At 43.0% G+C, this 10876-nt stretch overlaps 1 protein-coding gene across 1 annotated transcript in view; it reads right to left on the minus strand.

The window, feature by feature from the left end:
* LOC147010917 (gamma-tubulin complex component 5-like) overlaps window positions 1–9250 on the minus strand; it is an 88423-nt gene extending 79173 nt beyond the window's left edge. Inside the window, exons 1-4 of the mRNA XM_085859893.1 lie at window positions 9232–9250; window positions 5644–5822; window positions 5289–5342; window positions 1–35 (exon numbers count right to left, since the gene is read on the minus strand). The exon at window positions 1–35 is cut by the window's left edge and continues 74 nt beyond it. Of these exons, the coding sequence (XP_085716019.1) occupies window positions 1–35; window positions 5289–5342; window positions 5644–5822; window positions 9232–9234 (271 nt within the window). The 5' untranslated portion in view covers window positions 9235–9250. The remainder of the gene's footprint in view (window positions 36–5288; window positions 5343–5643; window positions 5823–9231) is intronic.
* Window positions 9251–10876: the final 1626 nt, after the last annotated feature.

Genomic DNA, 10876 nt, shown 5'->3' on the forward strand with positions numbered 1-10876 from the left:
CAAGCTGGGAATGCAGCAGCAGCTTTTCCTGTATACTGTCACAAAATCCAAAATTGAGTTTATTATTTGTAGGAAATATAAAACAAAGAAACAGATACTGTAGATACATTGTCTTAGGCCATTTATAAGTGACCACAGTGACATGCTTGCAAATGCTCATGGAGTTTCAGATAGAAAACTGGCAAATAAAATATAATTGATAGTGTAGAAGCATATGTATGAAACTAATACCGTGAGCACTGGATGATAATTTTTTGCACCATGGATTTTATTGCAGACAGATGCATTGAGAATCAGAAAAATCATGGTGCCAATTTTTATTTTGCATTTTGGGTACATTTTGGTGGCTTTTAATGTGGCCCCCTAAAATACCATTATCGCTGTTTTGGTTGCAACTACCAGTTTAAAATATTGTTATAAAGCAAAGAATGTAGTATATCAAATTAAAGGTCTGCACAATTGGAAAACAAATATATATATATATATATATATATATATATATATATATATATATATATATATATATATATATATATATATATATATATATACATTGATTTTTATTGTCCACAGGTATCTATGCCAATTTCCCTGGCAATAACAACCATAACGGAGATGCAATAACATCCAGATGCAAATGTTATTATTTAAAAGTCAATCAATTAGAGAAATGTACCGTTTATGCTTTATGGTATGTTTAGTGGTTCACATAAAGTATATCTGTTCTATGGTATACACTTAAGTAGTCAACTGTAATGAATAGGTCAAAATATTTGTTGAAACAAAAACTATCAAGTTCATAGTAACGCAGTGTCAGATAAGTCATCTTCATCCATGCTGTCCTCATGATCATTTCCTCCGAGTCTGTCATTGGGCATGTTTGATGACCCTCCTGTTCCATCTGTTTTATCTTCATTGTAATGTGTGTTTGCTGCCTCTGGGTCATGTTCATTGGTTGTCTCTGTCTCATCTTCGGTCTGATCAGTACACTCCTCAGTAGCATCTGCTTACACCTGGGCTTCAGTTTGAAATCCATTTGGTATCCCACGATGATATGAACGCAAGATAAGCCAATACAAGTCCTCAGATCTGTAGCTTTTCAAGACAGCCTCATTCTGATTTAGTGTGAATTCTGCATACTTCATGTTGGATGTGGGCTTATGTTGACTATTGATACTACATGGAAGGAGCTATGGTTCTGTTGGTGCCAGACTAGAAAGGGATCGCTCAGTACACGGTTGCTCCATGGTGATTGCGTTTTGGGTTTTGGTTTTGTTTGTGTCATGGAACTGGAAAACAGCAGTGGCAGTGGCATGTAATGTCCACTTTCCATCTGGTGTATCTTTGGCAAAATCGACGTTGTCGATTGCAAAGAAGAGGAATCTTCCCTTCACAAGCGTTTCAGGAATATACAGGCCATTGTTCTGTGCAGCACGCTTCAGCACTGCATGAGCAAGTTGCGTCTCTATGCGAAGGACACGCTTGTAGTTGATGGAGTACCCAAACTTATGAAGAATGTTCACCTTGGTCTTACTCCGAGTGGCTTGATGAACTTTCAGACCAATTCCAACTACTAGTGGATTCTCACTGTGATGTCGAAAGCCTGCTTCCTCATGCTTTGGCACAGAGGACACCTGACGATCAGACTTGTATGAAAACATTATAGTCTGTGCTATGTTTCGTGTTACGAGTTGAATGCTATGCTCTCTTTGTGTTGACTGAAGTGTTAACATTGGACCTATTAGGATCCAGCAGATGAATGCCTCCAGCGATTTGGGAACTTGATTTTCATCTAACAGTGAACCTTGAAATTTCCACGGCTGCTTTCGAGCTTCAGCGATGTTCCTTCTTATTACCTTGGCACTTTCGAAGACTGCTTTCATGTTGCTGCTCGCATCGCCAGCTGCCTCATCCAGGTTGTCAATTGTGGCTCTTTTTGTTCTAGACGTGTACATCCAATCCGGTTCATTCATATGCGTAGAGCGGAAGAACTCAACATCATCAACATTTTCTACAAGCATACGCTTCAAACTTCTCCTTGATATATGTGTATCATTTGAACCATTGACTCTGAGGACATTTTGATAAGCTGCTTCTACCTCGCCCATATCCAGGATAGATCCTGATTTCAGCAGGCTGCTCATCAAGTAGAAGAATTCAATGTCTGCTGAAACCTTGGTTATTACTGCTTCGTCATCTGCTCTCTCCTGCTGTACCTGAGTTCACTGAACGTGCTTCACCCAACAATACAGATGGTATTTGATATCAATCGCATGGGCATTATTTGGATCGATTGCAGCACTCAGATTTACTTTCCACTGCTGGTTATTGCTGTACTCAACAGCCTTTCGGAGCTGTTCCCCAGTGTTGAACTCACTGATCTGGTGGAGTGCTCCTTTCTCTGAAGATCCATTACAGAAGAAGCAGTTGTTTTTATTGTATTGTTTGGCACCAGATCGCATGTAATGTTCTGTTAACGATGGGTTCTCATGTGGTGGTGGTTGTGTTTTGAGGTTCGTCCTTTCTGGTCATCCAACTTTCAATGGTTTAGGTACTTCGCCTGCTTCCAGTGCAGCTTCATATCTGTTTTTCAGCCGCTCAATATGGATTTTGTGCACTGCAATTTTATAGCATTCTAGATGCCATGTGACACCTTTCTGTGATAGTTAATTTGCCGTCACATCACCAAGCTCTTCTTGAATGGATATGTACTTATTATCCCCATAGAGCGACTGGGTATTCACACTCTGGATAAACAGCTGATATAATTCTGGTCTTGGGTGTTTTAAGAGTTTTCCAGATGCTTTGCAAATGCAGCATATATTCAAACCTGCCAAAGATGTAGTGCAACTTGATGCTTTTGTGCTGGAACTGGAAGGACTTGGGGATGATTCATCCATAACGATAACTTGAGAACAGTTTATTTAAATGTCCACTCGACATAAGTTCCTTCACCCACAAAGCTTGGAGGTTAATCTACAACTGCATCTACTACATCAGTCTTTTAGTCTGGACCCTTGACCACTTCTAATATCATAGCTGACCTGAAAGGCAAAAAAATTAACATACATTGTATGTAGAATTGTAGCATGTCATAATCTTTAGAAAAATTAATTATCTTGGTGACGTTGCGGTAATTGATTTAATATAGGCTGCACAGCATCTGAAATTAACAAAAATTCAGATAAGTCACTATGGTTATGTTCAATGTCATTATTGATATTGTTGTGGTTACCAAATTCGCAAACCACCATTCAGGTCCCTTAGGTGAGGTATCTCGGTAAGTGCATGTGTAGTTAGGCCCAAACCCGTTGTCTAGTGGGAATACATGTCATTTATACGTGCTGCGACTCTTCAGGATAGCCGTTTTTCTTTTACTATCTTTATTTTGGACCAACCGCCATGATCACAACCACAACATCAACCACCGACCACAACCACCGCTTCACCACAACCGCCACGACCTTCACGTCACACCTCGCAACCGTAGCATCGCCACCGTTCTTGCCCCGCTGTGGGTACTGGTGTTGGACTCGTGCAGGGCGCACGTTGAACAGCGTGTACAAAATCACGGATTTTGTGCTTCAAAAACCGATCAAAAACGACACGCCCACTTTTTGCCGTCCAATCGGTGAGCGAGGGGCGATTTGGCCCCGCCTCCAGAACGATCGATATATGCAAATTTGTGGATCAAAAAGCCTTCACGCCCACTTTTTCTCGGGCCAATGGGGAGCGAGGTGAAAGGTCGAAGGGAGGGGGTCAAAGGCGAACCTACGGGGGGATAAAAGGACGGTGTTCGTGAGTCAGCAGAGAGAGAAGAGTGTGGAAGTCTGGAGCCCGAAGCCTGCAGTAGCTGGAGAAGCTGAAGAGAGTCGAACGAGGAGAGCCCAGAGAAGAGTCCAGGGAGAAAGAGTCAGAGAAGAGTGTGGAAGTGTGGAGCCCGAAGCCTGCAGTAGCTGGAGAAGCTGAAGAGAGTCGAACGAGGGGAGCCCAAAGAAGAGTCCAGGGTGGAGAGTCCAGAGGCGGAGAGGCGGCAGCGGCGAAGGCAGACGAGGGGGTGCTCGCGTCGGTGCCAGGAGCTGCACGCCCGAGGGAGGCCGGCAGCGCGACCTGGCCGAGGTGGAGACGCACACCAGGGATAATAAAGATCCTCTATACCCCGAGCATCAGCAACCCCCTCCTGTTTCCCCCCGCGCTGAGATAGTGCGACCAAGGGGGCCCCTTTTTCCCACCCCTGCCAGGCACTGTCCGCGAGGCCCGCGGAGTGCGGCGCCATCGCCGCTCCGCGTCTCATCACCAGACGGGTAGGCGCGACCCGGTCTCGGCCTCAGGCCTGCCTCATTCTTGGGGGATTTCTTTTCCTTGGTTTTGGGTATGTGTTGTCGGCGCCGTCTGTGAAGTAGAATTGTATAAGTGTTGCCGTGTGCTCGGTAGTCGGTATTAGCTCTGCATTGTGTTTTCACTTTTATATTTGCTTTTTGTGTAAATTGCATTGTGTTTTTTCTGTGTGCTTTTGGTGGAATTGTATTTGTGTGCTTTCCGTTCGTCGCGAATAAATGTGCTTTATTGTTGAACTGTCTCCCGCTTCGCTTCGTCTTTTCCTCTATTGAATCCCCATCTTGCTTCACGTAAAGGGTTGGTAGTGGGCTGAGTACGCCCGATAATTAATCGAACCGTCGAGGTCGACGATAACACCGCTCGGTTATTCTGATAGTACGGAACGGGTCGCTTAAGTGGCCCGTGTCCGAAGTCGACCTGCGGCGAGGTGCGATCGCCCGGTCTACCCTCCGCGTGGGTACTTAGGTAGGTCGAATTTGGCGAGCAACCCTATCCCACGCGGGGGCTGATTGGCTCGATCGCGGTGAGACCGAAAGGTCCACCCGTGACTGGTTCCCGGCGTTAGTCCGAGAGGGTCACGACTGGATTGTCCGTCCGGTGGGCGACGTGCCGCGATTCGAGTTACGTGGCCGTCGCACGCCGGCGGGCGCGAAAACCGCAACAATATTATTAACATATTCTAAGCTGAATTCTGCTCAATTTGATATATTACATGCCCAGGTTTAAACCAGAAACAAAAAAGTTGGTAAATTGTTATCATTGAAAAAAGTGTGATTCAGGGGTAGTTCACGTATCGGCTTGAAAATAATATTTGAATTGCTCAAAAAAATTGACACCATGATTTTTCTGACTCACAGAATCCATAAGAATGAAAAATATATGGTGCCGAAAATTATCATCTGGTGCCCACGGAATTACGTAGGCCTCTACACTGTAAGCATCAAACTTACCCTTGAATAGCTCTCTCCACTTTACAATGGTCCACATCAAGATATTCATGATACCTGCAGGAGATATGATACAAGGTAATCAACACACTGTAGAAGTAAGACTGCAAGGACAGTTTAGATCACTGTGTACAATTTTGTTGTCCTCTAGTGTTACACACGAGTCAATGAAGCTTCAGGAAGACCTATGGAAGGCAGCTACTATCGAGGAAAACAATTTATGAGCGGCACAAAAAGTTTTTTGGCGACCGATAGCATCCTGCAAATGAAAGAAGCAGGCCGGCCAAGCACAAGTGGTGAGGATCTCACCAAACAATGTGACTTTAACTACACATACAATGTGATATGCCTCACACACCTGAGCTTGGAGATCACAAACTGCTGACAGAGGGAGAAATTGCTTTCCTGCCTCTTGAATCTTGTCACATAAGAGATGAGATCTCGTACATCCCTTTCCAGGTCCTTCTCAAATCTGCTCTGGTGAGCCATCTTGGCCGTACACATCAGCTTGGTGCGTCTACATACACATTGCAGCTGCTAAAATGGAATAAAAATGCCATATTGATGATTATAGCGGAAAAGATCCAGTACCTATATGATTATCATCTCACACCACAAATACTTTATCATTTTTTTTTTAAATCAATTTTGAATATGTGGCTCGTTTTTCTTGGTATAAATGGTGACTTCATAATTACAGGCTTTACTTTCAAATATCATCACGAAACAAATTCTCCATACATATTGGTGGTTTGGTGAGATGGTCCTAATTAGTGAGAACTACCGAGTCTCAAGGATCGGGTACGCTGAAAAGCTGTGGCAAGAACAACCAAGCAGTAGAATAAATTACAATTATCATGTACAAATCGAGCCAACTGACTAACCCTATGGAGATGTTTGGCTCAACAATTCATGAGGGGAATGACACGGGCAAGGAACCACAAGAAGGAACTTTTTTTTTTTTTTACACACAATTTAAATTCCACGTCTACAGTGATGATAATTATTAAGCAATAACATTGATATCTATCTATAATTCCAGCAATCTCTGTGTGTCTGTCTGTCTGTCTGTGAACGGTGTTTCTCGACAATCACTAATTGAAACTTGCCAGGTATATTGCTGGGGACCTGAGTATGTGCCTTTTCAAGGTTTGATATTAATCGGACAAGTGGTTCCCAAGTTATGGCCATTTATTTACCAAACCAATGACAGGACACGGTGCTATGACATCACGATTGACGTCACAATTCTTCTTCTTTTTTTGCACGTACGGGCCCGCACTAGTATATACAAATAACATAACTTTAATCCAACCAATTAATGTGATTATACACAGTAGCAAAGCTATAAATATTAAATCAATATGCATAGATAATTTTCAGAAAAAAAAAAAACTTGAAACTTAAAATATATATATATATATATATATATATATATATATATATATATATATATATATATATATGTAATGCGAGAGTGAAATATTTTCAGGGCCTCATATTTTCAATGCCAGAGTGAAAGTTTCTCAGTTTATTCTGGGCACAGGTCTCTGGGCAGTGGGTCAGAAGGGAGACAAACTCACAGGGAGATGGTCAGGGAAATGTGGGGTGAACAAAAGTTCTCTTCCAGTTTTGGAATGCTGGATGGGAACTATGTGGCCTCAAAAGCCAGAATTCACTCAAAGGTGTTTGGCAGTGCACACAGGTTGAGCAAACAGGTCTTCAGACATCAGAGCTATGCCGCCCACAGCTCGCATATCACGGGAATTTGACAGTGAATAAACGAGCCCTTTCTGATCTGCTACCCTCCACCTCTTGGCTCGTAACACTGTCTGGATTCCTCCGCAGAGTCTCCCAGATTCGTAATGCATCTCAGACCCTAGACACTCACCACCTTCACTACACACCTTCAACTCAGGATCTTTCGGCTCTTTTATATTTTTATTACAAATCGACCGAAACTATGTGGGGCAGGACCAAAATGGCAACACTCTATGGGACAGCCCCATCCGGCTCTGAACACCCACCTATCCTGGCAAAATTACCTCGACATTGTCATTCTGGGTGAAACCCAGTTCAGACCCATCACTTGTACTGTTTCCATTCACACGCACAAATCCTGACCCTCCACAGCTTGGATCATGTTATATTAGAGGGAAAATAAATGAAAGGACAAAAGTACTGTCACTCAAACTAATTATAGAACTAATACTATTAATGGTTGATCTTCGTAGGCTGTGACGGTCGTTCACATGTGACGTGACCAACCTGTTAAGACAGACACACACCCTGTACCCTCTGGACAATTCAGCAACACTCCCAGTGTCACAACGGCAACTAATCCAGATGGGGAAGCACAAACTCAGGTCCCCATTTCACCAAAAGGCATGTTTGAGGCATGTTTTTTTTTCTGACCGGATGCCCTTCCTGACACCGCCACAGTATCAGCTGTGGGCCTAGCCTTTGGCTAAAGAGACATACCCTACAAGGCAGCAGGGGGGTTTGCAATCAGAGTTCCCTTCTCTGAGGTGGACGGCCTAAAGGCTAAAGAGCTCCACCTGCTCAAGTTGCGTTGGTGAGTGGAAAAGCATGTCCTCACACCAGGACTATGCACACTACACCTCAAGGATACCAACTTACTCCGGGATCCTCCAGACATTTATATAGTGCCCTCGAGAGCACTGTTACCATGGTGTACCACGTGGAGGTAGTTTGGAAATCTTGGCGATGGTAGAAGCTATGTACCGGAAGGAAAGACTTCCACACACGGCCTTCTTTTCACTCACAGAGCTATCTAGCATCCGTAGCTGGAAGCAAGCAATGGTAAACCACAACTCACCTTACTACAGCACTGGATGCATACATCTGCCCTGTGGGAAACCACCACACCACCAACCTGGGAACGTGAATATATTATACTGTGGAAGCAACTGCCCAGACAACAAGCACAATCTGAGATTGCAAACAGTGTAATGTGGTGTCAACGAGCAACCAAGACCACGAGACCACTTGGTACCTACAGTTTAGGCAGGAATAAATTTTTCAGGATGCTGGCGCTAACTCGCCAAACTTTTTATGAGACACCTTTGGATCTTTAACGTCGACAACCAGGGCTCGCAGATGAGTCCTCCAGCTCAACGTCCATCCAATCAGGGACGGCATACACATTGATACCTCGCCATGCTTGCAAAACATCAGGGTTGAGAATCAAACCCAGACTAGACAGCTCAAAGTTGAGTAACTGGCTTGCAATTTCTCATATCTTACAAGATCGTCCCTTTTCTTTTTTTTTACCCAAATGACCCACGTCCCGTTTCATACCTTCCTGGGATGCCAGTTGTCCCGTACTTTTAGTAAAGTACAATGAAAAATATTTGAACTAGAATGGCACTCTTCGACGTCACGACCGATATGCCTCCACTCAGGTTTTTATATCATTATACAGACTCGTACCAAGTTTGATTTAAATTCCTTCAGCTGTTCTCAAGTATCACATTTTTACCTGACATGACCTCTGACCTTTAACCGCTTGTTGCCGAAATCCAATCATTTCATCTTTGCATCAAAATATATACTTATACAAACTTTGGTCAAAATTCCATGACTGGTTCACAAGTTAGCGTGGTAACAGAACTGTTAACCAACAGGACCTCTGACCTTTGACCTCTTGACTCCATAATTTAATCAGATCATCTTTGCATCATTATACATACTTCTACAAAGTCTGACTTAGATCCCTTCAGCTGTACTTAAGTTATCGCAGTAACGAAAACCTATCACATACAAACGGATGGACGGAGAAGCCAAAAACACAATGCCTCCAGCGACTTCGTCAACAGAGGTATAAAAAAGGAAAGACTAAGGAAAGACTTAAAAAAGGAAAAAAGGAAAGACGGCACACAGTCGTCAGTGCAGGGATGTGCGCCTCATCATGGCAACAGTATACCATCAATAAGGCCAAGCAGCAGTCAGAAACTCTGTAATGACGCCATCAGAGTCAGCGCGTGGAAGTGATGTCATTGTATTCAGAGAAAGGTCGTTGAAAAAGAGGAAGAAGACCATAAAATGGATGCATGTCTTTCATGACGAATTGAATGGCTACTTTCCATTAATTATGACTGACTGATTGATGAAAGATAGTGACAATCATCATGGAGCTTGCTGCACACGAAATGCTCGCGGAGTTTCTCCACTTCACATGACTGATTATCCGATATGAAGCTGCAGGAAGCATGCACAAGGCTACACTGAGAGCAACTACAAAACACAAAGGGGTCAAAGCATTGTTCCCAACAAAAGACTCTTCAGAGGCAGCAAACATTGTAATTATTTACTTGTTGGCACGTCCTGATTCTCATTTTCTCACTAAAATCTCTGCAAGATGAACTACCAGCAATTTCACAACTATTAGTGTAAGTTTCCTTTTGGAAACATGGTGTTTTCATGAAATTCGATGAGCAGAACACAGCTAGTTCAAAGAGTAAATAATTACCGAAAGCTTTTTGTCTTAACGTCAAGAAGATGCTGCTTGTTTATTTGATTCAACTAGCAAATAACCCATCCTTTACAGATGGGTTCATTCCCTCACTTTTATCATCTCTATGGCATACAGCTTCCACCAGCATGATAGACTGGGTATCTGCAACCACCTGCTGGCTTCAGGATGATGCAAAATCATACTAAAATGTGCAAGTTGGTGTCTGTCTGCCTGTTTTCAGCGAGATACATTCAGTCATTACTTAACCAATCTCAAGCAAACTTGACAGGTGGACTAACGGTCACATGATGGAGGTTGCACCCCCCCATTCCCCTCCACCCCTCTCCACCCCTCCCCCCCCCCAACCAAGAGGATTCTCCATCTTGGGAAAAATCCATGTTAAGTTGTGTATGTATATCAGTGTTAAGATAGCTAAATCATGGCATTTTCCCAAGGCCACGGCCAACAACAAAAGTAATAACAACACTTATGATAAAAGCAATATTATGTTATTTCCAAACAATATTAATTCGAATAATAATATCCTCCCTCTCCAAGTGGTTTTGCCTCCTTTGGAAAACATGTTAACGTGTATAAATCGCTTATTGTGGCGTTTTGTGGGGCAACCCCACCCCTACGATTACATTTTTAAACAATCGCCGCTGCTGTTTAACACTGAACCGAAAAGGAGGAAAACTGACGTTCTTGAGGCATGAAATGCTAACGGATCAGAGCCTAGATGTACTGGAATATACATATACCCTAGAGAGGATAACAACACGACCCTTCGTGCCACTCCCGCAGGGAGTGGGTTTACTCATGAAGTAAAAAAAATTTAGATCCTCTTGGAGGATCTCTAAGTCTTTCTCATGTTGTTGTTCTTCATCTTCTTCTTGTGGACTTTTTTGTTTCACAGCTGACGGTTTTCATCGAAACTTCCTGAAACTTGGCATATATATGTAAAAATACCCTGCGCAGACAGTAACCATCGCCGATTTTGAAAATTCCTCCTAGAAAAAAAAAGTTATGACGTCAAAATATCTCCGCTAATGGAAATCGCCTAAAAAATTATCTCCGAAACTCGGCAAGCTTTTAAAATTCTGTTTGTGGGAAT

Source organism: Eptatretus burgeri, chromosome 16 (genome assembly GCF_056783735.1).
Source record: "Eptatretus burgeri isolate ZD-2024b chromosome 16, Ebu_testis_v1, whole genome shotgun sequence".
NCBI lineage: Eukaryota > Metazoa > Chordata > Myxini > Myxiniformes > Myxinidae > Eptatretus > Eptatretus burgeri.